This window comes from Gadus chalcogrammus, chromosome 6, assembly GCF_026213295.1.
Source record: "Gadus chalcogrammus isolate NIFS_2021 chromosome 6, NIFS_Gcha_1.0, whole genome shotgun sequence".
In the NCBI taxonomy this organism is placed as follows: Eukaryota; Metazoa; Chordata; class Actinopteri; order Gadiformes; family Gadidae; genus Gadus; species Gadus chalcogrammus.
In genome coordinates, this window is record NC_079417.1 from 24,311,852 (window position 1) to 24,339,663 (window position 27,812).

The 27,812-nt window shown below is 45.6% G+C and overlaps 1 protein-coding gene across 2 annotated transcripts in view; it reads left to right on the plus strand.

Moving 5' to 3' along the window:
• The first annotated feature begins 10,320 nt into the window (after positions 1–10,320).
• Positions 10,321–27,812, plus strand: part of fras1 (Fraser extracellular matrix complex subunit 1) — a 161,449-nt gene continuing 143,957 nt past the window's right edge. For both annotated transcript variants that reach the window (XM_056591686.1, XM_056591687.1), the window contains exons 1-2: positions 10,321–10,828; positions 12,110–12,141. In XM_056591686.1, the coding sequence (XP_056447661.1) occupies positions 10,771–10,828; positions 12,110–12,141 (90 nt within the window). In that variant the 5' untranslated portion in view covers positions 10,321–10,770. The remainder of the gene's footprint in view (positions 10,829–12,109; positions 12,142–27,812) is intronic.

Below are 27,812 nucleotides of genomic sequence, written 5' to 3' on the forward strand. Positions count from 1 at the left end.
TTACGAGAACCAGGGCGATAGGACGAGGTGAAGTCGAAAAACAGTGACCAGCGGGCCTGTCTGGAGTTGAGCCTCTTGGCGGACCGAATATACTCCAGGTTACGGTGATCGGTCCAAACCACGAACGGAACCCTGGTACCCTCTAGCCAGTGCCGCCACTCCTCCAAGGCCAGCTTCGCCCCCGAAGCTCCCTGCTGCCAATATCATAATTTCTCTCAGAGGGGGTTAGGCGGCGAGAGAAAAAGGCGCAGGGGTGAATCTTCTGGTCGAAGGCGCTGGGAAAGGACCGTCCCTACTCCCACACTGGATGCGTCCACCTCCAATATGAACTGACGCTCAGGTTCGGCGATCTGAAGGATGGGGTTGGTGGTGAAGCGAGTCTTGAGGGTGTTGAAGGAGTCTTGTGCCTCGTCAGACCAGCGGAAGGGGATCTTGGGTGAGGTGAGGGCCAAGAGGGGGGAGGCGATGGAACAAAAGCCTCGGATGAACCGTCGATAGAAGTTGGCAAACCCTAGGAAACACTGCAGCTGCTTCTGTGTTTCCGGGGCCGGCCAGGAGGTCACAGGAGAGACCTTGGCTGGATCCATCCGCAGGCAGTCCTTCGCGATGATATATCCCAGGAAGGAGACAGAGGGCGCATGGAACTCGCACTTCTCCGCCTTGATGTACAAGGAGTTGTCCAGGAGGCAGCTGAGAACCGACCGGACGCGGGTGACGTGCTCCTCAAGGTTGCGGGAAAAAAACAGGATGTCTTCCAGGAACACGAAGACAAACTTGTTTAACATATCCCGCAGCAGTTCATTGACCAGCGCTTGGAAGACTGCCGGGGCGTTGGTCAAGCCGAAGGGCATCACGAGATACTCGTAATGGCCCGTTGGTGTGTTGAAGGCTGTCTTCCACTCATCTTCGTCTCGAATGCGGACCAGCTGGTAAGCATTTCTCAGGTCGAGCTCGGTGAAGAGCGTTGCCCCCTGAAGCAGCTCAAAGGCATTGGAGAGTAGTGGAAGGGGATAGCGGTTCTTCACCGTGATATTGTTCAGGCCTCGGTAGTCGATACAGGGTCTCAGGGACTTGTCCTTCTTGCCCACGAAGAAGAACCTCGCACCAGCCGGTGACGAGGAGGGTCGGATGATCCCCGCTTTTAAGGAATTCTGGATGTACTCCTCCATGGCCTCTCGCTCGGGAGCAGAGAGGGAGTACAAGCATCCCTTGGGGGTGGAAGTGCCCAGAAGCAGATCGATGGCACAATCGTAGGGACGGTGAGGAGGCAAGGAGGTAGCCTTAGCCTTATTGAAGGCTTCGCTCAGGTCATAGTGAGCTGCAGGGACCCCGTAGATGTCCAATGCTGGGGCAAGAACAAGGGGAAGAGGCGGCAGTGAAGGTGTCCAGAGACAGGACTGCTGACAGGAGGGAACAAGGAGACCAGTCAATGTTGGGGTTGTGCCTGCGAAGCCAGGAGTGACCCAAGATGACAGGCTGGTTGGGTGTAGGCAGAAGCATGACCTGGATGGTCTCCCTGTGGCTCCCCGGCAGGAGCATGTGCACAGGCTTAGTCCGAGAAGTTACCCTCCCTAGCACGTGTCCATCCAGGGCTCTAGCAAAAATCAACGATGGCACTCTCTTGACGGAGTCCCAGGCGCAGAGTGAGGGACCGGTCCATGGTGCTCTTGTCGGCCCCTGAATCGACGAGGGCGGCTATGGGATGGGAACCGGAGGATAGCAGGTGCTCACCGGAGAGGGTGGGTCTTCTGGGAGAGGCACAGTCTACTACGGAGCTCACCAGTATGCCTCTGGTTACTGGGAACCTGGGGAGAGGAGGGCTGCGTGGCAGGACTTGGTGGAGCCTCTGAACGCCTCTCCCTCCTGCGAGCCTGGATACGGAGGTCGAGGCGGGTGGCGAGCTCGATCAGGCCCTCCAGCGTAGACAGTGGGTCATGGGCGACGAGCTAGTCCTTGATGTGCCCAGCCAGACCCCACAAAAAGACATCATGTAGAGCGGCTTGGTTCAAGTCGCTCATGGGGGCCATGGTACGGAAGTCGATGGCGTAGTCTGTGACTGAGCGGCTTCCCTGGGAAAGGGCCAACAGTTCCCGTCCGGCTTCGGCCCCCAGAGGGCCGGTACCGAAGACTCTTCTGAGTTTGTCTACGAAGGTCTGGAAAGAGCGGCAGGTGGGGGTTCCTCTATGCCACTCAGCTGTGCCCCAAAGACGCGCCCGGCCAGTGAGGTTGTTCATGGTCTAAGCCACCCAGGCTTCTTCGGAGGCGAAGGTGAGCGGCTGAAGGGCGAGGATGATGGAGCAGTTGCACAAGAAGGCGTTACAAGTGGTAGAGTCGCCATCATAGCGCTCGGGAATCCCCACATTGGGCTCACAGGGTGAAGGGACGAGAGGTGGAGCGGCGGTGCCTACTTGGGCGTTCGCCAATTCCTGGCGGACGTGCGCCAGGAATTGCCGCCCGCCAGTACCGTTGGCGGTCGGGTAATCGGTCAGGCGAGTGGTCAATACCAGGTAGGCAGACGAGGAGCCGGAAACAGGGGAGCAGACAGGCCGGCGGGGACTCAACAACAGGCGGGTGGTCAGACAGGCGAGGGTTCTGTAACAGGCAAGATCAGCATTGGAGAATCGTTTCTGGAGTCGCAGGAAAGCTCTGTGAGTATCGAGAGACGATCTGGCAGAGACTGAGTGAAGAGAGAGGATTTATATAGAGGGAGCACAGGTGAAGGTGGTTGGGTTAATTAGGGGAGATCAGGGTGGCATGCAGGTGAATGGCAGGGGCGGACCATGACAATATATCAGGAAAGGTCTGCATTGGTCTGGGGTATCTGGGTCCCATTACTCGGAAGGTATTGAGCAAAAAGCCGTTTTCCATAGGAATGAATGAGATTCTTAAAAAAATCAAAAATAAAATAGGAGGTGCAAAATATGAATTTTTAATGAGGTGTGCCTCTTTAGCACCACATAGCAGGACAGGTCTGCATTGGTCTGGGGTGTCTGGGTCCCATAACTCAAATGCTATTGAGCAAAAAGCCATTTTCCATAGGATTATTAAAAAATGTAAATAAAAGAGGAGGTGCAAAATGTGAATTTTAAGTGAGGTATGTATTGTAAGTACCACGAACCAGGACAGGTCTGCATTTGTCTGGGGTGTCTCGGTCCCATTGCTCGGGAGGTATTGAGCAAAAAGCCATTTTCCAAAGGAAATGAATTGGATTTTTAAAATAATTAATAAAATAGGAGGTGCAAAATCTGAATTTTTAGTGAGGTGTGTCTTGTTAGTATCACATAGTGGGACAGGTCTGCATTGGTCTGGGGTGTCTGGGTCCCATTACTCTGAAGCTATTGAGCAAAAAGCCGTTCTCCATAGGAAATGAATGGGATTCTTAAGATATTTGAAAAAAAGGGGAGGTGCAAAATATGCTATGTGGTGCCTATGCGGTGCCTCCTTAGCACCACATAGCAGGACAGGTCTGCATGGGTCTAGGGTGTCTGGGTCCCATAACTCTGAAGCTATTGAGCAAAAAGCCTTTTTCCATAGGGAATGAATGGGATTTTTAAGAAAATGTAAATAAAGAGGAGGTGCGAAATATGAATTTTTTGTCAGTCTTGTTGGTACCACGAACCAGGACAGGTCTGCATTGGTCTGGGGTGTCTTCGAACCATATCTCCGAAGCTATTCAGCAAAATTACTTTTTCCTTAGGAAATGAATGGGATTCTTAAAATATTTGAAAAAAAGGGAGGTGGAAAATATGAATTTTTAGTAAGGTGTGCCTTATTAGTACCACATAGCAGGACAGGTTTGCATTGGTCATGGGTGTCTGGGGCCCATAACTCAGAATCTATTGAGCAAAAAGCCTTTTTCCATAGGAAATGAATGGGATTTTTAATAATTTGGGAAAAAAGGGGAGGTACAAAATATGATTTTTTAGTATGGTGTGTCTTGTTAGTACCACATAGCAGGACAGGTCTGTATTGGTCTGGGGTGTCTGGGTCCCATAGCTCAGAAGCTATTGAGCAAAAAGCCTTTTTCCATAGAAAATGAATGGGATTCTTAAAATATTTAAATAAAATAGTAGATGCAAAACATGAATTTTTAGTGAGGTGTGTCTTGTTAAACCACGAAGCAGGACATGTCTGCATTGGTCTGGGGTGTCTGGGTCCCATATCTCGGAAGCTATTGAGCAAAAAGCCTTTTTCCATAGGAATCGAATGGGATTTAACAAAAATTTTAAATAAAATCTGTTTTTTTTTGTGAGGTGTGTCTTGTTAGTACCAGATAGCAGGACAGGCCTGCATTGGTCTGGGGCGCCTGGGTCCCATATCTCGGAAGCTATTGAGCAAAAAGCCGTTCTCCATAGGAAATTAATGGGATTCTTAAGATATTTGAAAAAAAGGGGAGGTGCAAAATATGCTATGTGGTGCCTCCTTAGCACCACATAGCAGGACAGGTCTGCATGGGTCTAGGGCAGGGCTATTCAACATCCTTATCAAGTGGGCCGAAAAGGAAAACCACTGTGGGTTCATGGGCCACACAGTGTAAAACTACGTGAATGAATCGCTACAAATAAATCGTACTTAAAGTAGTGTTAACTTAATATATATTGTACTACTACATGGAATAAACTTGTCAGACGCATTCCTTCCTTCTTCACTTTTAATCGTATCATTATAAAATATTTTGTTCTCACATATTTTGGACACGTATTTAGAATTAAACAATGTTGTTTGAATCATCACAAAACAGAACTACTGTACATATGAGACATTTTGAGCCAGTGAGTCAGTGAGAAAGATTGCACTGCCTTGTTTGCCTCATCCTGAGACACTCATGCAGCTTCTCATAGGTCATGGAGCAACGTGCCCTTGTTCTGATGGCATTCATATGAGGAAAGCTAGACTCAAACGTATCGGTTGAGCCAAACATTGTCAGAATAAGAGATGCCAGTTCCGGATTGTGGGGTACTGATACTGGCTAGTATCACCGGCTACACACAGAAACCTGATTTGCATTCAACTATGTTTCTCCTTTATTTTATTTATTTTTTGCGTGGAACCTCTTGCGGGCCAGAAAAAAATTAAGAGGGCCCGCATTTGGCCCACGGGCCGCTAGTTGAATAGGCCTGGTCTAGGGTGTCTGGGTCCCATAACTCAGAAGCTATTGAGCAAAAAGCCTTTTTCCATAGGGAATTAATGGGATTTTTAAGAAAATGTAAATAAAGAGGAGGTGCAAAATATGAATTTTTAGTCAGGTAGTCTTGTTGGTACCACGAACCAGGACAGGTCTGCATTGGTCTGGGGTGTCTTGGAACCATATCTCCGAAGCTATTCAGCAAAATTACTTTTTCCTTAGGAAATGAACGGGATTCTTAAAATATTTGAAAAAAAGGGAGGTGGATAATATGAATTTTTAGTAAGGTGTGCCTTAATAGTACCACATAGCAGGACAGGTTTGCATTGGTCATGGGTGTCTGGGACACATAACTCCGAATCTATTGAGCAAAAAGCCTTTTTCCATAGGAAATTAATGGGATTTTTAATAATTTGGGAAAAAAGGGGAGGTGCAAAATATGATTTTTTAGTATGGTGTGTCTTGTTAGTACCACATAGCAGGACAGGTCTGTATTGGTCTGGGTGTCTGGGTCCCATAACTCAGAAGCTATTGAACAAAAAGCCATTTTCCATAGAAAATGTATGGGATTCTTAAAATATTTAAATAAAATAGTAGATGCAAAACATGAATTTTTTGTGAGATGTGTCTTCTTAAACCACGAAGCAGGACATGTCTACATTGGTCTGGGGCGCCTGGGTCCCATATCTCGGAAGCTATTGAGCAAGAAGCCATTTTCCATAGGAAATTAATGGGATTCTTAAAATATTTGAAAAAAAAAAGGGAGGTGCAAAATATGAATTTTTAGTGAGGTGTGCCTAGTTAGTACCACATAGCAGGACAGGCATTGGTCTGGGGTGTCTGGGTCCCATAACTCTGAAGATATTGAGCTAAAAGCCGTTTTCCATAGGAAATTAATGGGATCCTTAAAATATTTGAAAAAAAAGGGAGGTGCAAAATATGATTTATTTAGTGCGCGGTGTCTTGTTAGTACCACAAAGCAGGACAGGGCTGCATTTGTCTGGGGTGTCTGGGTCCCTTAACTCGGAAGCTATTGAGCAAAAAGCATTTTTCCATAGGAAATGAATATCCGAATATCTGTTGAATATCTGTCGAATATCCAACAACAAACTAAGGCCAAGTTTATAGGTAGCAGGGTATTTATAGAAACGAATATTTCCCCCCCTCCGTTTTCAAAAATAACATTGTGCACACAGCATCATTTTCAAAAAAGTTGTAGTTTACATCAAAACGCATAAATACGCCGTCGAGCGCCATTATAACTATGCCAAACCTATGGGCGGCAGTGTAGTAGAGCTTAGATCGGGCCCAGAAAATAAAGCCCGACCCGGCCCGAGCCCGTGCACGTTCTGTCCGAGCCCGGCCCGACCCGACACATTAACCGTAATTATGAGCCCGAGCCCGATTTCAACCCGACTTTTTTTTTTAATACATATGTAACTTTGTGCACATTTTTTAGTAGGCATACTCTGCTAAATATATATGTCAGGGATAATGTATAGAACGCCGGTCATTATCGGGAAAATAAGCCCCGACAGGGCGAACAGTACACCGACCGACGCGCAGCGAAGGGTTCTTGCTTCGCCCTGAAGGGGCTTATTTTCGACAATGACCCTCGACGTTCTATACATTATCCCGCTTATTACACGGCTACTTGCCAAAATGAAAAAATAACTTCACATGGTGTGTCTTTTTACCATTTATTCGTTACCAGCATTCTTAGTGTTGATCAGCAGAGAAATAATTTGTCCGCAAAGACGGTGACGTCGCTTACGCCCCGTGCCCACTACATGCGTCCGTTGCGTGATCCCCATTGACTTTAATGGGGACGGACGCGCAATGCATTGTGGATCCGAACGTTCCGTTGGAGCCTTCGGCTCAGTCAAGAAGTTGAAAAATTTTCAACTTTTTCGGCAGCGACGGATCCGTCATCCAATCAGATCACGTCTGCAAATTTAAGCCCTGTGACGCGACTCGGGCTCTGACGATACTGCAGAGCGGGAAAGCGGGTCATCTTGCATCGCAACAAGCAGGAAGTAGCGGGAAGAACCCGACGAAGCGATTTGATTGGCTGACGGATGCCTCTGCAAAGACTACTCCCCCATCAGTCAGCAACGCCTTCCCACCTCCGTTGACTGAAGGAGGTAGTGGGCACGGGGCGTTAGCAACGTCGCTGGGCGACGCTGGGCGACGCTGGGCGACGCTGGGCGACGCTGGGCGACGCTGGGCGACGCTGGGCGACGCTGGGCGACGCTGGGCGATGCTGGGCGACGCTGGGCTTGACAAGTCACCTGCCAGCTGGTTGCACCAGCAGAACGTAAGGTCCCACTTAGGCTACGTTGAACGTAAATCACCCAAACGTTCGACTTTACACTCTACTAAAAAAATAGCAGTTGCACCAAGCAGATAGTTTCAACGTAACACTAAGTTATAACTTATCTTTTACACCTCCCCTCTAGCTGGTGTAAGTTCCATACTAACGATAAAGAACCGTTAAAAGAAAAAAACGTAAAAAGATTTCAACACTAATGCAGGGTAAAGATGGCTATTCGTTTTGAGCAATGGGAAGGGGAGTTTCAACGCGGTTGGCGCCGGGAACGGATTGTCCGTGACCGTATCGATCCATTTCTTTATTATGATGATGTTGAATTATATGCGCGATTTCGGTTTTGCCGGGCGGAATATTATATTTATTTATTTATTATAAAATCCGCCATCAAATAGCTTAACCTCACGCCTATACCGTCCAAGCAAATTTTAGAGAATAAATGACTAAAACTGTTTTGTTTGCCCTCTCATTTGGGTGCTAACGCGTCTTCACTCGGATAAGGTGGAAGTTTGCCGGTATTTCCTGTTTACATTGTTACCTGTCAATGATTGGCTGGAAATTATCTAAACGTCATTAAAATTTAGAACACCTTTAGTTTGACACTAGCTACGTCGAGCGTAGGGTTACGGCGGACTTTACACCCGAACTTACGATCGGCTTTACGTTCTGCTGGTGCAACCGAATGCAGACTACTACCCATGCAAGTGAACGGAGCGTTCCACGGCATTGAGAAGACCCGTATAATAAAGGCCTATAATATTTCTGTTTATGGCATAGATTTCTCCTCAGATTAGGCCAATAAACCAATGATAAAAAATAAATAAAAAATCGTCGATCAAAGGCCCGGCCCGAGGATAGTGGTGGGAAATATTGGCCCGACCCGGCCCGCGGGTCGGGTCGGGTCGGGTCGGGTCGGGCTCGGGCAGAGAATCTAAACTCTAGTAGGGAGAAGGATAAAGCCATGCAAGCCAATCAGAATCCTCAGAATCAACAACAACGAATAACACGAGCGTCTTCCTGTAACAAACAAACTGTAAACATAGGGCGCTCATATGACGTTAAGCATTTCCTGGCGCATAATGTGACACTTCAGAACCTAAAACCCCTTTTCTCCCCGTTGACATGACAACACATAACCAGCGTTTTCAGAAATCTCAACTTTGGCCGGAGTTCTTAGAAATTATCGTTTTCTGTGACAAAAACAGCGTTTTCGTGTAAATGAGAGGCCAAACCGCGTGGAAATATCTGCGTTTACCCTTCGTGTAAACGGGGCCTGACTTCACCACGGTAGAGACAATTACAATCCCGGGTTGATTTTTTTTTGTTCTCTTTTCATTTCCTACTTGGGGCCAAGGTTATGTAGTTTATGTGATTTATAAAGTATAAGGTTAAGTTTGATTTGTACTGTTTAAAGAAACGAGTTTTGAATAATAAGTCGTCAAACTAAACTGTGTCTTTTCATTAATTATCCATCTTGCTCCAGTAGTCGAACCTAGTAATCTGTCCCCGAATATTGTATAAAGAATTCTTAATCTGCTAATCCAAGAAGGTATTACAATACATTCCACGAAAACAATGAGTCACTGGTGTCAAACAGAAAACTGACCGACTTGATGGAAGACATGAGACTTGCCCGGTTTAAGTAACTGACCTCAGTTAGTGACCTCATCTCTGGTATTCAAGCTCCAAGGTGTCCTCCTTCCTGCTGGCAACGTCTCTGAGTGAGTGTTTGTCAACACACACACACACACACACACACACACACACACACACACACACACACACACACACACACACACACACACACACAGACACACACACACACACACACACACACACACACACACACACACACACACACACACACACACACACACACACACACACACACGAGTAAAAAATAGCCAATAACAACGTCCACCAGGGGGCAGTCTCTGAGTGAGACTCTGTTGTACGTTCTCTAGTAGGTCTAGTTGTAGCTCAACATTTTCTCCCGTTCGATTGGTTTAACAGGTGGAACTTTGCCAGAAAACTGCCTTGTTACTAGTGAGGACAAGGTGTTCCGATATATTTTGTGGCTTGTAGGAGAGTGGCGAGTAGGCTTAACTATCGGTCCGGTTACGGGTAGATCTACCGTCACCTGTCGGTCCGGTGATAGGTAGGAAGTCAACCCTCACCTGTCGGTCCTGTGAAAGTTAGGCCTACCGTCACATTATGGTCCGGGATGGATAGCTCTACCATAACCAGGGGTGAAAAGTTCAAAGTTATTGATGACATCCCAATTTTTATTTATGAACAAAACCCGATCTATAAAACTATATATATGGGCTCGTTTCTATTCTGAGGGACCACGTTGGGTTTGCCCTACTCATTTAGGATGTCAGAAATCATGGGATCAGCAGAAGTGATCGTAACTTGTGACAGGTCGCCCGGTAGGCCTCCTGGTTTTTTTTATTTTTATAGAAAGGCATGGAACGACTTCAAAGTAAATACGAGACATTCCACCCGGGCAGTCCAGTGGACCATGGTATCCTGTGGACGGGGGAGGGGATGGAGGAGAGAAAATGACAAAAGGTCACCAGATTTCTACCACCATGTGACAACAAGGAATCTGAGCCTTGAAGTGAATGATTCTAACAATGACTAGCCCTAAGCATGCTGAATATAACTTACTACAAACCTCACTGAGTGGTGAGTATTGGCTAATGTGTATGTGTGTGACCATAAAGTGTTCCATAGACCATGTGCCCTCTCACCGGTATGACCAGTGTGTGGTTAACTTCTGACTGAGCGCATCTCTGCAGCAGACAGGCAGTGCTGTGATTTGAGTCCTCTAAAAGAGTTGGGCTTGGGGGTGTAACGAGGGGTGGGACCCATGGGCACTGGGACGGCTCCCACCACCAGGACCCATTCAGACGGCAGCTGTGTCGTGCGAGCCGTCCTGTCTGTGTAGTATGCTAATTATAGGGTTAATTTATCTGGACGCGATTTAATCGCCTTGCTGGTCGAGCTTCGAAGGTTGGAGAACACCTGCCGGTACCGGAGGGGAAGTTAGTCCGCCGAGGGAACACTTCGGACCGCATTCCTTCAGACCGCGACGCGGAGAGATCGGTGCGCTCCCCGACTCTACAAACCCGTCCAACTCTTTTTCTGCAGTAGACTATATTATTTACTCCCTGGTCCGGTGGCGCAATTTGTTTCAACGTTTGAAGAATAACAATATAATGGTGGTAGTTCCGCTAGGTATTGTAGTGTAAGTCAAGCGAGACGGCGTTTCCTCGGGATCGGGTCGTATTCCCCGCTGGTCGCCGTGATCATGGCTTTATGGTGGCTCGTTGTAGCCGCGGTGGTCTGCGGATCCCCCGGAGCATACGGTGGGTATTCTTTGGTCCAGGGCTGGTTTATCTTTTTGAGGTATCAAATTTCAAAAGGATATTTGTTTTGGTGATCCTAAATAGAGCATCAGGTCATGGGATAGGCCTGATGCGTATAGCAAGACAAAACTATGTTTATATAAGAGGCTATGTGTTGGGGATAACGTTTTAGGCAAGGTATTGATGAAAATAATTCCCGCATAATTTAAATCCCCAGGTGTGTTATAACCCGGATTTAGGCCGTTATTACAGATTCCTGCTGTGCACCACGCTTGTGTGTTTGGTTTAGGAGTCATCATGAATGAGTAATAGCCTCCCTGCCACTCATGTAAGATCATCAGAGCACGGATGAAGACCTTTTCTCCCCAAAATGAGCTCGGTTAAAGTCTACGATGTTAACAACCCATGTCTTGTCAACCTTATTTCTGAATTTATAGTCATCATCAAAGTCTATTCAAAAAGTGTGTGTAGATCTCCCTCACAAGATGTATAGTGAAGATAACCTCTTTGTGAACACTTCTCGATTTTTTTTTATAGAAACTCCAAATAGAAAAACACACGTTTAAAGTTAGATTAAATTAGATTTTACTTTACATACCTGCAAATAGGGATAGTATGAATATAAGCCAAATTTAAGCATATTAGAGAACTTCAACAGCTAGACTTCTGTTCAAAGGATGGTGCAGAAGAGTTTTGTGAAACGTGACCATCTTGTCAGGCAAGAGCAGTCTGGCGGGAACAGGTTTAAATTATCTGTAGGTGTTTCAGATAATATGCCCTACAGGTATACTTCCTGCACAGAGTCGCAGTATGAAACACTTTGAGTAATTTCTCCCGAAACACTAAACCCTAACAGGATTTGGATTTATGTCGCTGCAGGGTCCAACTAGATGGACTTTTCCTTTTACCATAGTCCCTGCTTTCCCCTATAGTCTTACTAATTACCTTAACAACACCAAACTCTTTTCCAAAACTTAAATGCCTGAATTTTGTGACAATCTGGTGTGATGTTGATTAGCCATTTCGCCATTTCATAATGTACCCATATATAGTGTCCACACAGATAGATGACCCTAGTCAGCGGACTTTACAAATGCCTATCTGCCTTATTTGGGTGGACACAGGCCAACATATACATGCACATAAACCAGATTCTGACTGCAGATGAGAACATTGTCGGTGTTTATGAAGCAGTTTGTGGCCATGAATCCTTGACCTGTATGGGGAACTTCTTCTCACTGTGGCTCCTCACGCTAATGCCCACCCCATCTCTTCTTACAGGAGCCTGTGTTCACCATGGATCGCTGTATATGGTATGTACCCCACACTCACCATCACTCGCCATGGTCATCACAGGCCCGGACCTGCTTTATAAAGCATAATGGGTAATATGCTCATGTATTATTCACATGACGGAATCATGTTGAGAGGTAAAGTTGTGGGGTTTTGTTGATCAGGTTGTATTGATGTGTTAGCTGACAGGATGTGAGTGATCAATAATTGATTTGCTCTGATTTTGATGATGATGATAATGATGATGATGATGATGATGATGGCGGTTCTTCGATGAGCTCCCTTTGAGGTAGCATGGTAGTTGGAAGCCTTCAGTGATGACATCTTGTGTCTAAATCCTTGTGTCCTATCCTTGGCTGCCATTGGTCAGTGTGTCTATTAGAAGTTATACTTACGGAAGGGGCGTGTCTTGGAGTTTAAGATTCAAATCTTAACCTCTCAAGTAACCAGATTAGTAAAATTATCTGGTTTATTCCTTGACCTGTTTAGTTCAAGGCCGTGTTGCAGGGTTTATTTTCCAACGAATTTTTGCAATTTACTTGTTGGTAATAAAGATTTAAACTGTTATTTATTGTATTTGATGTTGTTAGGTATCACAAAACGGAATGTAATACGAAAAAGTAGGTACTATTTTAGCTGTTTGCTATTGATTCTCATTTCCCCCAGAATGCATTGCATGATGTCACGTTGGGGAGAAACGACCAAAGCCGCATTGAGAACCTTGAGAGTAGAGACTAGTAAATGAGTGTTCAGCAGATTATACTGCATAGATAAATGCATAGATTATATATAGTTAGTATATGCTACACGTGAGCCTCCTAAAATGGCGCAATTTGATTGGTTCGCTATCTCGGGATATTGGGCAATTTCCCATGATTGACATCTCAAACTCGATATTGTTTTCATCGCAAAATGTCCGCTAATAACTACAAATAAACCTTCGCTCTCGGGGGCTATTCACCACTATTCACTTTGCCTTTGGCGAATAATTGTTGACTAATAGCCTAGATAGATAGATAGCCTAGTCAAGTCTTTATTACTACACAAATTATCGGGAATTAATTTAGGTGATTCGGCTCACACAGTATAGCCTACAAGACCACGCAGAACAAGGGAGACAACAAATCTGACTGGACACACACAAAACACCTCACATTAAAACTAGACACATGCGTTGATAGATAGACAGATAGAAAGATAATTAAATATGTTATATTATTTGCCTTGCGGAGGCAGCCAATTGTGTGCGCGTATGCAAATTAGCCATGTGCGCCTAACACAAGAAAGACGTAATGTTGAGAAGTGTTAGATTTCAGCTTATTTCTAAACTGTTCGGACAGACTCTGCGTTGTGTATTTTCAGTCGTAGTAGTAATTCTTGGAGTCGAAATCAAAGCAGCTTGACAGGTTGGATCAGGGGGTTGAATAGATGGTTTATTCCAGGATGTAATACAGCGAGATACAGACTTAGGTTGAATAATCTATAGTGGACCCGGTGGTCGATGACTTGTTCCTTGGCTGTCGAACCCTCTTTTCGTCGAACCAAAGGGTTGGGGCGAGTATTATACAAAAAGGGGATACATGAATAACACGTGAACAGACGCACTCTCAGCATTGATAAGGTATCTGGCCCTGGCTATGTCCCGGAGGACCAGGTCGGTTCAACCTTGTTGAGACATAACAATGGCAGAACACCTCGTCAGTATGAGAGGCCCTGGCTTGCCCTAGACTAGAAATGTGAACAGAGAGACACTAAAATACACCAACATTCTACATTCCTCCCTCTTGATCATACTAAACATAGTTTAAAGATCACCCACAAAATGAGAATTCAGTGTATTTACTGGTGACCCATTAATAATTAACTGAATCAATGAAAGAAAGCATAAAAGGAAATAGACAAATTCAAAACATACACAAGTAAACCAGGTGTAGGCCACTATAATAAAGAAAATAACAAACTCATTAGGTTACTCATGATTATAACAAAACATAAAAAATTTAAAGAATCAAGAAAGTCGACTGTCACTGACACCTCCCTCTGCTTGGCACAACAACATCACAGACAATACTGCATGACTCAGTTGGTTTTTGCCGCTTTTCCACCGCACATGTAGCTCGACTCGACACGACACGACTCGACACGGTAGCAGCGCGGGTGCTTTTCCACCGCAAATAGTACCTCCGGGACGTGGGCGGGGTCGTCTGCGCGAAAGGGCCGTGACGTATTTTTGTACGCGACGCAAACAACACCTACGTAACCCACACATGGACAGAACCCACATAACAACAATGGAGAACATCGATGCGATGGTATTCGTGTTCGTATTATTAGCTGGCATGTTGAAGAAGTGGAATATGTTGGCTGCTGCGCTACTATGGCTGTTCTATCGTTACCAGCATGGTTGCCATGTCGCTCTCGTGACTTCGTCACACTCTCTGGCCAATCAGTGGCCGGCCGTCTGCCGACGTCACCTTTTAGCATCGGCTCAGCCGCTTGGAACATAGAGCGAGGCGGTACTAGAAAAAGCAGCCACTTGAGGTACTAGATCGCGGTGGAAACGCAAAAAAGGCGAGCTGAGTCGAGTCGAGTCGAGTCGTGTCGAGCTGGTACCATGCAGTGGAAAAGCGGCATTTGAGTAGCAGTTGCAACAGAGTTCTTTTTCCAGTTGATGGCTACCGCAGGTGTGATGGGGGATGAGGATGAAAGTTCGTAGTAGGGCGTCAGGACAAACACAGACACAGTTCAGTTCAAGGACTCATCCCAAGGCCTCAACAAGTGTCCGTGTCTCCTGGATCTCCCAGGTACGATGAAACATGAAACAAAGAAAAAGTGCAGTATCAGTCATGGTGGAGGCATTGTCACAGCCTCAAACATTACAAAAAATAAATCGCTTGATTCGAAAATGGTTATATCAGTAATCAGTAATCAGTCATCATAGTTCTCAATAAACCTTGTGTGAATGAATGAATGAGTGAACCTTTGTTCAAAAATAAAACAAAACAAATAAAATGTTCTAAAGCTGAGCAGTTGCGTCAAGAAGGAACCAACATGAATTCTCACTTAAATAGGCGATAAAGGTGACAAAAGTCCTAGCATCTTTCGAAGACTAACCTCTCGTGAAAATAAAGGAATGAAAATAACAAACACTCAAACACTCCCTACTCTTCACCCCGTATCAGTCATTTTGCGTGCCAAATCTAACGAGTGTCATTCCAAGTCTGTGTTATTGTTGGTTTCCGACATTGAATCGCATATGCGGCTGAGTTCTTCAGCACTCTGCGCTTGTAATTTCTTCCATCGTTCCCTCATTTTGTTTGAGCGGTCCCGGTGCATCTTTCGAGGGGCCTTACATTCTCTTTGCCTGTCGGACTGAATGAATCGTTCTCTATCCCTGTTGGACTGGGGGAATCTTTCTCGGTCCCTGGCTATTTCCTTCTTCTCATCTGTGGTATTCATGTGTGGTTGTATGTTGTCATCAAATCCTCCATTGAGTGACTCATTCTTAGTCACTGCTCCAGACCTCTCCGCGGGGGGTTGTTGTACCGGGGGGTTCGGATGTAGACATTGTTGTGGAAGAAAGGAATGTGGTGGGACAGGGGTGAATTGGGGAAATTGTTGTGAAACACACAGAGTGTGTTGAACAGGGGGAAATTGCTGTGGGGAAAATTGTTGTGGAACACACAGAGTGTGTTGAACAGGGGGAAATTGCTGTGGGGAAAATTGTTGTTGTTGTGGGATCTGGATCGCATCATGATTAGCATAGTCAGGTGGGGCAGATGGATTTCCCTTCTGTGGCACTTGGGGGGTACTGCAGATGACCGGGTACTCGCCTATAAAGCTGTTGACGTCTGAAAGAACACTGTGTCTCGACTCCTGTAAACCACCAGGGAAGATGTATTCCCCATCTGGGCCACACAATGGCAGTTTGGGGTACATGCAACCATAGACTCCCAAGGTTCCTCCTCCTTTGCCTTGGTCACTCCCCTCAGAGGGCCCTGAGTCGAGGGGGTGGGCCGCTATCACTCCTTGTCTGACCAGCATCGTGTGTAGGTCTGTCAACTTCCTCTGCTCTTTGTTCAGAGTCGCTTCATCCTTTAACAAACGAATTTTGTCGGCAAGCAGTTTGATTTGCTCTCTATTTTTTTTCAGAGCAGTTGTCTTTTCCAATTCATCTCTTTTTTTGTTGCTGACATGCTTAACAAAGTAGCGCTTACACTGAGACAATAGTGACAACCCGATTGGTTCATTTCGTCTAGTCTTCTTGATCCAGTTTTTGAAAACCATCCAGATCGATTTCTTTGGCCAGCCTTTACCTTTCGGCATTTTTTCTATCTTTTTCTATCTAGGTAAAGCTAAACTAGCGCTGCCTAGAAAGAAACAAATAAACGTCTCCCACGGAGCTCGGTATGCCAACAACAGATGATGGCACACTTTTTCCCTCTTCGATTAAAAAACAATATATGTGATTCCTCGGCGGGTATCAAAACAACATAGCACAAACAAAAACTCTAGCGATTCATGTAACCTCACCAGTGAATTCAATACAAATACGGTTTCACTCCTTGTCCAACAAGTCGTAAAACAAAAGCCCTGAGCAAACCAGACGTCTTAAGTTATATTCAGGACACGTATCAACATTGACAAACTAGCAAAGATGAACAAATCACTTGAATGACATGCTATTACAATATAGGACTCAATCCCAGCTCAAAGGCCTTATTCAACAAACAATATTCTAGGACTCAATCCCAGACCAAAGGCCTTATTCAACAAACAATCAATATTCTAGGACTCAATCCCAGACCAAAGGCCTTATTCAACAAACACATTCAATAGTTTCATATGGCGTATATTCAGTGATTATTAAGCAACATAAACTCTTAATCACTAATACAGGTCCTCACTTAGTCAAGCTCTTAATGACACAACTTCATTACTCAGCAAATGTAGTGCAGCCTAATAGTAAAACAAATAATAATAATCACAGTTATGTGTGTGTAGATTATTTTAAGATTACTTTCTTGTTCTTTTCTCTTGGTCGAGAGTGTGGAATGAGATTCAGTCACCGTTGATTCCCACGTGGTGCATGGAGATGCGCTGGTTCAGCCGCGTTGTGGATGCGGGTCCCTCAGCAGGGCAGGCGTTGATACGTCTTCCCAGGCAGGGCGCGCGGTCTTCTCGGTCACAGGGCAATCTTCAGAGGCAATCGTCTTCTCACTCCTCTCTCTTCAAGACGGTGTCACGGCACCAAATGTTAGATTTCAGCTTATTTCTAAACTGTTCGGACAGACTCTGCGTTGTGTATTTTCAGTCGTAGTAGTAATTCTTGAAGTCGAAATCAAAGCAGCTTGACAGGTTGGATCAGAGGGTTGAATAGATGGTTTATTCCAGGATGTAATACAGCGAGATACAGATTTAGGTTGGATAATCTATAGTGGACCCGGTGGTCGATGACTTGTTCCTTGGCTGTCGAACCCTCTTCTCGTCGAACCAAAGGGTTGGGGCGAGTATTATACAAAAAGGGGATACATGAATAACACGTGAACAGACGCACTCTCAGCATTGATAAGGTATCTGGCCCTGGCTATGTCCCGGAGGACCAGGTCGGTTCAACCTTGTTGAGACATAACAATGGCAGAACACCTCGTCAGTATGAGAGGCCCTGGCTTGTCCCTAGACTAGAAATGTGAACAACAGAGAGACACTAAAATACACCAACATTCTACAGAAGTCATACTAAAAACGGATAGTAAACGAAAGCCAAACCAGACCATCAATCACATACTTTGGGTCCATTCTAACTTATGGTAAGAGCGAGGCTAGTCTTTAAATCTTTGCAGTGACTGAATGTTGATGATAAAACAGATTGTTTTGCATAAGATGAGTGTGTGCGACCGTGCGTGTGTCCTTTTCGGCTTCGGCATACTGCATGGTTATGAAGGCCTTGTGGTTACTTGTGGTCTTAGTGAAGCAGCCTAGCCTTGGAGTTGGATAAGTTGGAGTGATTGTGTGCGGGCGTGCGAGAGTGAGAGAGAGAGAGAGAGAGAGAGAGAGAGAGCACGCCCGCCGTGGTGATGTTTGGCTTGTTGTGGGCTGTCTGTCAGCATCCGCCGGGTTGGACGGTGTGCTTTGTGTATGTGTTCAATGTTCATCTGTTTGTTCGTATTTGCGGTAGATTGATGATTAAATAAGGTCATTCCACGACCGGTTGTACTTGCAGGCACATTTGCAAGTGCACTGATTGCGTGTCCGATAGGCTAAGTTAGCCCATAGCTAGCATCAGGAGCGTCGCTAGCAATTGGAAACGTTCGGGGCTGTAGCCCAGAAGTTAGAGTCCTTTAAAATAGGGGGTTCGGGGGTTTCTCCCCCAAGAAAATTTGAAAATCTGGGTGATGAACATGCAATTTGAGAAGGAAAGGAAAGACCAATCGTCATGTCTGACTCACGTCGGGGCAGGCCTATTGGTTAATGTTTACGTTAAAGGGGACCTATTATGCTTTTTCGACTTTTATGACCTGTAAACGTTGTTACAATGATTGATAGTCATGTTTAACCATTCTAAAGTGTCAAATAATGACGTACATGCATTTCGTCGTATTCCCTGCTGACAGTCTGGGGTGGCTGTGCAGAGCGCTAAACACTCGGGACAACGATTGCGATTCACTTGTTCACATTTCCGGGAAACATCTACGTAGACGTACTCCTACCACGCCCCCATATGCCTGGTCAAATCTGCCTCCGTGTGCGCTCCAAGGAAGGTAACCAATCACAACTGAGTTAGGTTGGCAGGAGGGGGGCGAGGGGGCGGAGAAGGACGAAACGGAGCGTTGACAGAGAAGGCTGAAAGCGCCCAGATGAGAGGAAGAGTTTCCCGAAAATCTACATCGTTTTTTGTGTATGGTTAAACACGACTATCAATCATTATAACAATGTTTATAGGTCATAAAAGTCGAAAAGCATAATAGCTCCCCTTTAAAGGGGACTTATTATACCACCAGGTGTGAGTGTGATTAGCCTTACAAGCCGTTTCGAAAATCTGCCTAATATGACATCACTAGTGGGTGTGTCCACCTAGATCTGTGCTGCATAGATCTATCTACCAGCCTACCCAGTGGACTGAAGTAAACATTGATCATCTATCCAGCACTGATCTAGGTGGACACACCCACTAGTGATGTCATATTAGGCCGATTTTCGAAACGGCTTGTAAGGCTAATCACACTCACACCTGGTGGTATAATAAGTCCCCTTTAAGGATAGGGAAATGCACCACATACACCAGCAGCCAAAATTAGACATTAGAAAAGCCTGTAGCTAAAAAGTCAATCGCATATTAGAGATGCGCGGTTGGCGGTTGCAACCGCGGACTCCGCGGTTAAACCGCGGATCGGGCGGGTGACGTGACCAAAAATAATATTTTAATTAAATTCGGGCGGTTGGCGGTTTAACCAACGAAATTCAAAAATATATACACATTGTTAAATGTCGTTACCTACTTCCAAGCACATTTTGAAATAATCCAATTCTCATCAGGCAGTAAATTGGCCTCTCTGTCTCTATCACACACACACACACACACACACACACACACACACACACACACACACACACACACACACACACACACACACACACACACACACACACACACACACTAACGGAAGCAAAAAAGTTTAAATTACAGTAAGTGACGATCCGTCCCATGTCGCGTCTCCACAAACCTGCAAGTTATGAGACAGCTGTCAGTATTGGAAGAAGCTTTAACGTCTTGTAGATGAAACTGCCTGGGTTATTTTGTTTCGTATAAGTTATATTTTAAAACAGTCATTGTAGCCTACCACTCGTGGAATATGGAATTTCAAAGAGATGATGGAGTGATTTGACTCAGAAGTGACATCAGGCATTGGCAGCGCGAGATGTGCAGAACAAGTTAAACTTCTAGCTCAGTAACATCAACACCTAAGAAAGAAGGTAAGAAAAATAGTCTGAAAACTTTGATTTGCAAGGCAGGCAGGCAAGTGTTGGGCTTGTTACAGTAGCCTATATAGCCTTCAATGCGGTGAAATTTCGGAATTAATAGGCTCGAGTCGGCGTTTCCTTAAAAGGCTATCTTTCATTTTGCAAAAAAAACAACACAGTAGGCTATTTTTCCATATTAAAATGGTGTACCAAATTGCGTTTTATTACAATGATAAAAAAGTGTAGGCCTACTAGCCTATGGTAAGGTCAGGTTTGCCGATGTGCTTGGCTATTTTAAAGTTTCTCCCTGTGCATCGATCGGAGACAGACGTCACTTCACTGATAATATTCTGGGGATAGGCTACAACATAGCCAATAGGCTTTCATACTAGGGACTTTATCCTTTAAATATCTTTGCGGCATTGGATCAGTCTCCTTTCAAGAACAGGCAAGAACTTTCTAGCCTCGCGTCAGCAGCGCATATACCTAAAAACAACAGGCGGATGGCGGGCGGGTGCGGTTTTGAAAATTGGTCAAAAAATTTGTTGCGGATGGATGGCGGGCGGATCAAGCGTTTTGTGATGCGGTTGCGGATGAAATAATAGCCCATCCGCGCATCTCTAACGCATATACCCGATGTCAAGATGACATTGAATTCACTCTGCGGGTCTTCTGAAGCTGTGCAAACTAGAGCAGCACTAAACCGCAATACCAAAGTGATGCGCTATGCATAGAGAATACAATTTTCAACACTTAAATTATAATAACGGCGTTAGGTAACGCCGTTATTTTTTCAGTAACGGGTTAATCTAACTAATTACTGTTTCCGTCGTTACAACGCCGTTACCGTACGTTAAATGCGGTGCGTTACTATGAATTGATTGAATAAACTGCGTAATCCGAACGCACCCCTGGCTCCAAACACAAACTGCTAGTGAGGAGACCGGGTGGGTTAACAACAAGATAAGCGATTATGATTGGCTAAGGCAGAGTCATGTTTCATGGTAGCCTATCGGAGCCAGTGTTTTTACACCAAAGCCAGGACACTTGCGCCACATACACGCACACGCACACTCCAAACAGATTCGATGAAGCAGCAGAAATGGCGAGTCGGGAGCAATCCGATGAAAATTGGGCATTTTCTGTAGTATTCGGCAGATGTTCCACAGCCTTTGCAATCAAGCAAATTAAAATTCAGTTAACACATTAAGGCCAATTGAAAACTGCTCAGAAAAATCCAAATTCTTTGACATATAGCAACTTTATTTTTTTACAGTAACGCAAATAGTTACTTTCCCTGGTAACTAGTTACTTTTATTATAGAGTAATTCAGTTACTAACTCAGTTACTTTTTGGAAAAAGTAGTGAGTAACCATAACTAATTACTTTTTTAAAGTAACGTTCCCAACACTTGTCATTAGCTGTTACGTCTTTCTGAACAATCGCAGTTCAAGGCCGACCTGGGCTGTACCACTTCGGTAGGGGGCGCTCAGTTACTCCCCTTTAGACAAAATCGAATTTGTTGCGACGTTGACCCCGCGGCCCGAAACGTTAACGACCCACAGGGAATTCTCCCGACTACCACTGCGTGCGTGCGTGCGTGCGTGCGTGCGTGCGTGCGTGCGTGCGTGCGTGCGTGCGTGCGTGCGTGCGTGCGTGCGTGCGTGCGTGCGTGCGTGCGTGCGTGCGTGCGTGCGTTAATCGATTGCCTGGTAAACATGTATGGTAATATTCATACTGGTTTAAATAATACATTTGATAGTATTTCCCATCGTTGCTGAGCAAGTGTTTTGTTCGAAATTTCAGTGTTAGAAACAAATAAAAGCCTGGGCTATTGAAGTTTTACGGCACACGGGTCTCTCTTATATATCCATCTTACCAAAGATATTTTATTACTGTCCTTCTCAACACTCTGATCTCACTAAAAGGCTACACAAGGGCGTGGCTGGCAGCATTATCGACGAGATGCGCTATGCATTTCACTCGCTACAAAGAAGTAAACTCTACGGGGCCGACGACCATGCGGCTTTTAAAAACAGCACAGGGTCGATGAACAATCACCTGCGCTGGAAACATCTGACAAGGTGGTCTGAAACGGAGACCGGTGGTGGGGCTAACATAGGTGCTAGACGTTCTGGGGCACGACCGACGACCATGCGGCATTTTGCAGGCAAGAAGTGTGAGAAGGGATTATGTTTTTGTTTTTTTTGACGGCACCGCGATCCGGGGCTATTCCCAAAATATCTGGGGCTATAGCCTCGAAAGCCCAGGTCTAATGACGCGCCTGGCTAGCATTATGCCTTCTATTTCTAGATCTTCTGACTAAGTTTACCGGTATTTACGACATAATCGCTGTCACTAGATATCTTCAATCAAAAATAACACATACTATTTATTTAGAGATTATTAAAGCTACAAATGTTCCACTTTGACAACGTTAATGCGCTAAGAAATGAGCGTGATAAATGTTGGGTAACTGACCACCGGGCATTACGTCATGTAACATGTAAGTTTCACTTTGGACAAGTTGCGATGGCAGCTAACCCTTAACAGCGAAGTGCGGCGTGGAGGTTTTCTGAAAAAAACGCGAAAGGAGAACAAGTGAAATGAACACTGTGGTGTACATGTAGCTTTTAAAAACAGCACAGGGTCGATGAACAATCACCTGCGCTGGAAACATCTGACAAGGTGGTCTGAAACGGAGACCGGTGGTGGGGCTAACATAGGTGCTAGACGTTCTGGGGCACGACCGACGACCATGCGGCATTTTGCAGGCAAGAAGTGTGAGAAGGGACGGAGCGACTCAATCACCAACTTAATTGGTGAAATGGTGGCCCTTGACATGCAACTGATGTCAGCGGTAGAGGATGAAGGATTTAAAAAGCTCAGCAGTTTTCTTGAGCCAGATTACACAATGCCCTGCAGGCAAACAGTTACATCTAGGGTAATAAAGCTTTACCAAGATTGCTCGGCCAAAATTAAACGCCTGCTCGACCAAACCATGTATGTCGGACAGCCGACTGCTGGACATCCCTGACCACGACATCTTATGTGACAGTAACATGTCACTATATAGACCAAGAGTGGCAAATGCAGGCCCATGTATTGGCCACACAAAATATGGAAGAGAGCCACACAGCAGAAAATCTGCAAATGGAGTTGGTGGTGGTGGAGTGGAAGGTCAGTGGACGGGTAAGTGTGTGCGTGCACTATAACGCTGCAAATATTGTAAAGGCCAACCAAGCCTGTTATTGGGAGTCGGTCTGTTGCTTTGCGCACATGCTCCAACTGGCTATCAATGACGGGTTCAAGGCTGTCCAGATCCTGGAGTGCATGATTGGAGCGTGCAGCAAACTGGTTGCGCATTTTCATCACAGCACAACTGCTACGCAAGCACTTGCTGTGAAGCAAAAGCAGATGTCCGTCAAAGAACATGCACTTATACAGTGCTGCAAGACCCGATGGAATTCCATATATGGAATGTTTGAGTGGCTGACAGAGCAACGGTGGGCTGTCTGCGCTGTGCTGTCAGACCGCTCTGTTACCAAACACGCTGATGCGTGCAACCTCAAGTTAAAAGATGAGTACTGGAGACTCATGGAGGAGCTGGATCCTGTCCTGAAAGCATTGGCGATGGCCACAACAGCAAGCTGCGGTGAGGAGGCGGTTCAGTGGTCTACCCGATGGTGTGCGGTGGTAATGACAAAGGTGGTAATGACAAAGTCGCGACTTTTGTGAACACTGTGCGAGAATCACTGGCCAAAAGGTTCCTCCATGGGACACTATAACTGCATCAAAGCCTGCTGTCGTGGCTGCAGTCCTCGACCCCGACACAAGAAGCTCAGGTTTCTGTCACCTGACATGCAAGCTGCGGCAAAGACCCACATGGAGGCGGTTTTTGAAGATGAAAAGGACAAGGAAAGGGCAAGTCGAGGATTACAGCTGGATGAGGAGAGCGGGGACGATATTACAGCTCCAAAACAACCAAAGAAAAGCAGTGCCATGGCCTACCTCTTAGGTGCGCCATATGAGGAAGAGGAGCACCCCGAGTCAGAGTTAGAGAGGTATCTCTATCTCCCTGCATGTCACCTGGACACAGACCCCCTTGCATGGTGGAAAACCATTCAACAGAAATATCCCGTAATGTCCAGGCTTGCCAAAAGGTTTCTGAGCATTCCAGCTACTTCCGTCAGAGAGAGTTTTCTCCACTGCAGGCCTACTGGTGCCAAAGCAACGCTCTCGGCTCCTTCCCGACAACGTGAAAATGCTGATATTCCTTAACAAGAATCTGCCCAGGTAATTAATATAACTATTATTCAGGCTTTTCCCACTATGGGAATTATCATCATTGTTTGATTAATGTTGATCTTGGCCATTTATAAAAGCTTATAGACTTTTATTATTCGTTTTCCAGACCATGCAACGATAACGAAAAGAAGACAGGCTGAGAGAATCAGCATCATTAAACTTTTTCGAGGCTGCCGTTTTCGTTGCTGCTGTTGAGTTGATCTGTATATGACACGGAGAAATGTTTCCATTAGACATGTTGATATTATCAGTGCATAATAAACTGGTATTGAAAAATCCTTTGTTTCTTGTCCCTTATAAATAGAGATTTCAGTTTTCTGTGTGACTTATTTAGGCTAGCCTACTTTATAAAGCATAATTGTATATGTCTGGCATTTGAGTGGCGGCAGTGATGCAGAGGAATCTTTCTGAAAAGCGGCTGCACCCTCCATTGGTCGTATAGTGCGACTGCGGTCCACTTTAATAAAAATCAAAAAAACGGTTAACCGTGTACACAAATAAAAAGGAGTCGTGTAACCGTTTACACATTTTTGTAACCGTTCACAACCCTGGTCTGGACCAGCAGCAGACAAGCGTGTCTACACCACAAGCAGGTCTAGCTGTTCTAGGACCAGCAGACTGGGCCTTCTATGTGCTACAGAGAGGACAGCTGTGTGATCCTCTGTGATCAGGGACAAGGACCTTTCAGGACCCACCAGGGGAAGGTGTTTTTTCTATGAGCCTTTGATTGATGCTCGGAACCAAGGACTCTTAAATCTTTTCACAGTGGGACCTTTTTTCTTCAAACAAAAGGATCACCAATTCAGGCCTGCTCAGTATTTGTAAAGTATAGTATAGTGTTCTCATCATTGTGGTTGTACTGCATAATGACCAATTGAAAAGCTACTTTAGACTCTAGATGGTCTAGATTAGTTCCTAATGACAGACCACTGGTTCCCTGCTGCTCTGTCATTCCGTCAAGCCATCACAGTAGAGCTCATAAGCCACATACAAGTAGTGGACGCACACACACACACACACTCACACACACTCACACGCACGCACACACACACAAGGACACACATAGGGGTTAGGGTCAAGCCCCCAGGAACAGTGCATACTTCCCCAAACCATCAGTGCTCAGCGGCAAAGCCTGGTATTGCAGCTGTTTAAGCGGGCTGTGGACGGGTCCCTCGATTCAAGGGGCCCGGAAGTAGATATCACCGTTCACTCCACTGCAAGTGGGGAATTCGCAAAAAATGTCTGGATATCAATCAGAGGCTCATAATTATCTTTATACAATGTACTAATGAAATGTAATTTTTCTCTTTCCAAATCGCCACCTCAAGCGTTTTATTAGCCGTTTTATTTATTTATTTTTTGCAGGAGAAGGAGGGGAGGGCAGCTGAAAGGAGTCGTAGTGAAACAAATGTTTTTTCGGCCTGGCATCCGAGAGGGCTCAGTGGACGGCTCAGTTAACTCTCGTGTCTGAGGTTTTTCCTTTTGCTTAACATGAATGACGTTGATGTATTTAGGCACTGTGTTGACTTTTTGTCACTTAAAGTCGCCGAGGGATGTGTAGATAGACCGCTCGCTTATGATGCTACAATACTAACAATGCTAGACAACGAGAATATTTCTGCATCCGGCACGTCATGCACAAGGGCGTGGCTGGCTCCCATGATGCGGAAGCAAATCTCTCCTTGATGTTGCCCTGCGCCATTGAGCAGTTTTCATCGGAATGAATGGACGCCATTTTTTAATCTGCTGTCTTTTCTTTAATAGGTCCATGGTTAGGGTACCCTGCATTAAGTATAGATGTTCCTTCAAACAGGGCGAGAGAGAGAGAGAGAGAGAGAGAGAGAGAGAGAGAGAGAGAGAGAGAGAGAGAGAGAGAGAGAGAGAGAGAGAGAGAGAGAGAGAGAGAGAGAGAGAGAAAGAGAGAGAGAGAGAGAGAGAGAGAGAGAGAGAGAGAGAGACCAACACTGCCTATACGTCTAGAGGGAGAGGGAGGAGAGAGTGGCATGTGGGCAGATAGATAGATGGAAAGAGAGAGATAGAGAGTGAGAGAGAGAGGCATGCAGTAAGGGAAGAGACGTTGAGAAAGAGAAAATGAGAGAGAGAGAGGCATGCCACTAAGGGGAGAGAGAGAGAAAAGCCTGCAAGTAGGGGGAGAGACAGGGATAGAGAGAGAAAGGCATGTGGGCAGAGTGAGAGATCGGGAGAGAGGGATAGAGACAGAAGAGAGATAGAGATCTAAAGATAGATAGAGGCCTGCAGGTAGGGGGAGAGATTGGGAGTGAGAACTAGAGATGTACAGCGTGACAAGGCCAGTGTTTACATCCAGTCTACGTTGCCATGGTGAGCTCTGAGCTCCCTAGACATCAGGAACTCTGGAATCCAGTTCTTGACTTTTATGTTTTAGTCAGAGGAAGTTTGCATGATCAACATTACCACCAACATCCCCACTAGCAACACCACCACCAACATCCCCACCACCAAATTCCCCACCACCAACATCACCACCACCAATGGCTTGTTCCTGCTTATGCACCTAGGCATAATGATCCATACTAATGTAATAATTTTTTAAAACAAGGATGTGGTGGTAGTCTACTACCTCCCTTATGTCAATTTCAGACAACAAAATATCTATTAATAATAATACAAATTATATTATATCTGTAGTTTATTCTACCTTGCAACGTTATTCCATTACAACCTGAAGTTGGTAAGCAAGCCTGACTATTGGTGCATATTATTATCCCCTCTTTAGATTATGAGGGTGAATGTCCGGTATCTTTTATGGTCGGTTTGACAGCTAAGATGAGTTTGAATGGCTCAGTTTCCATTTATGTTGTGAATACCAAGGTGGGGTTTTCCTTCTCAAGAGCTGTGCTATACCTTGTGTATGGCTGTGTATTGCACCTCAGAGGCCTCTGTTAAACTGTCTTGGAGCCTTGTTTCTCAGACCGGGAACTGTAAAACTGTAAACTGTCAACACGCAGGACCAGCTCCAAATATATCACTTGCCTCTTGGCTTGAATTCCTGACAATGCACACCACTGCTGGATCAAAATGTAAGCCACCGCTTAAATAGCCCTGGACGCAGCCTCAGACAAGGGGCCAGGCTCAAACTACAGACCCCTTAACCAGACCAAGGTACCAGGCCCCAACTACAGAGGTTGGGGATGAGGGAGGTGAGGGAGGAGTTGAGGAAGGCGATAACGGGGGGGAGGAGATGACAGTGGTGGGGAATAGATGAGGGACGTCAGGGAGAAGGTGAGGGAGGCAATAACGGGGGGGAGGAGATGAGGGGAGGGAGGCAATAGAGGGGGGGTGGAGATGAGGGAGGAGAGATAGATAGAGAGATAGATAGATAACTTTATTGATCCCTTGGGAATGCTCCTTCAGGGAAATTAAAAAATTCCAGCAGCGGTAG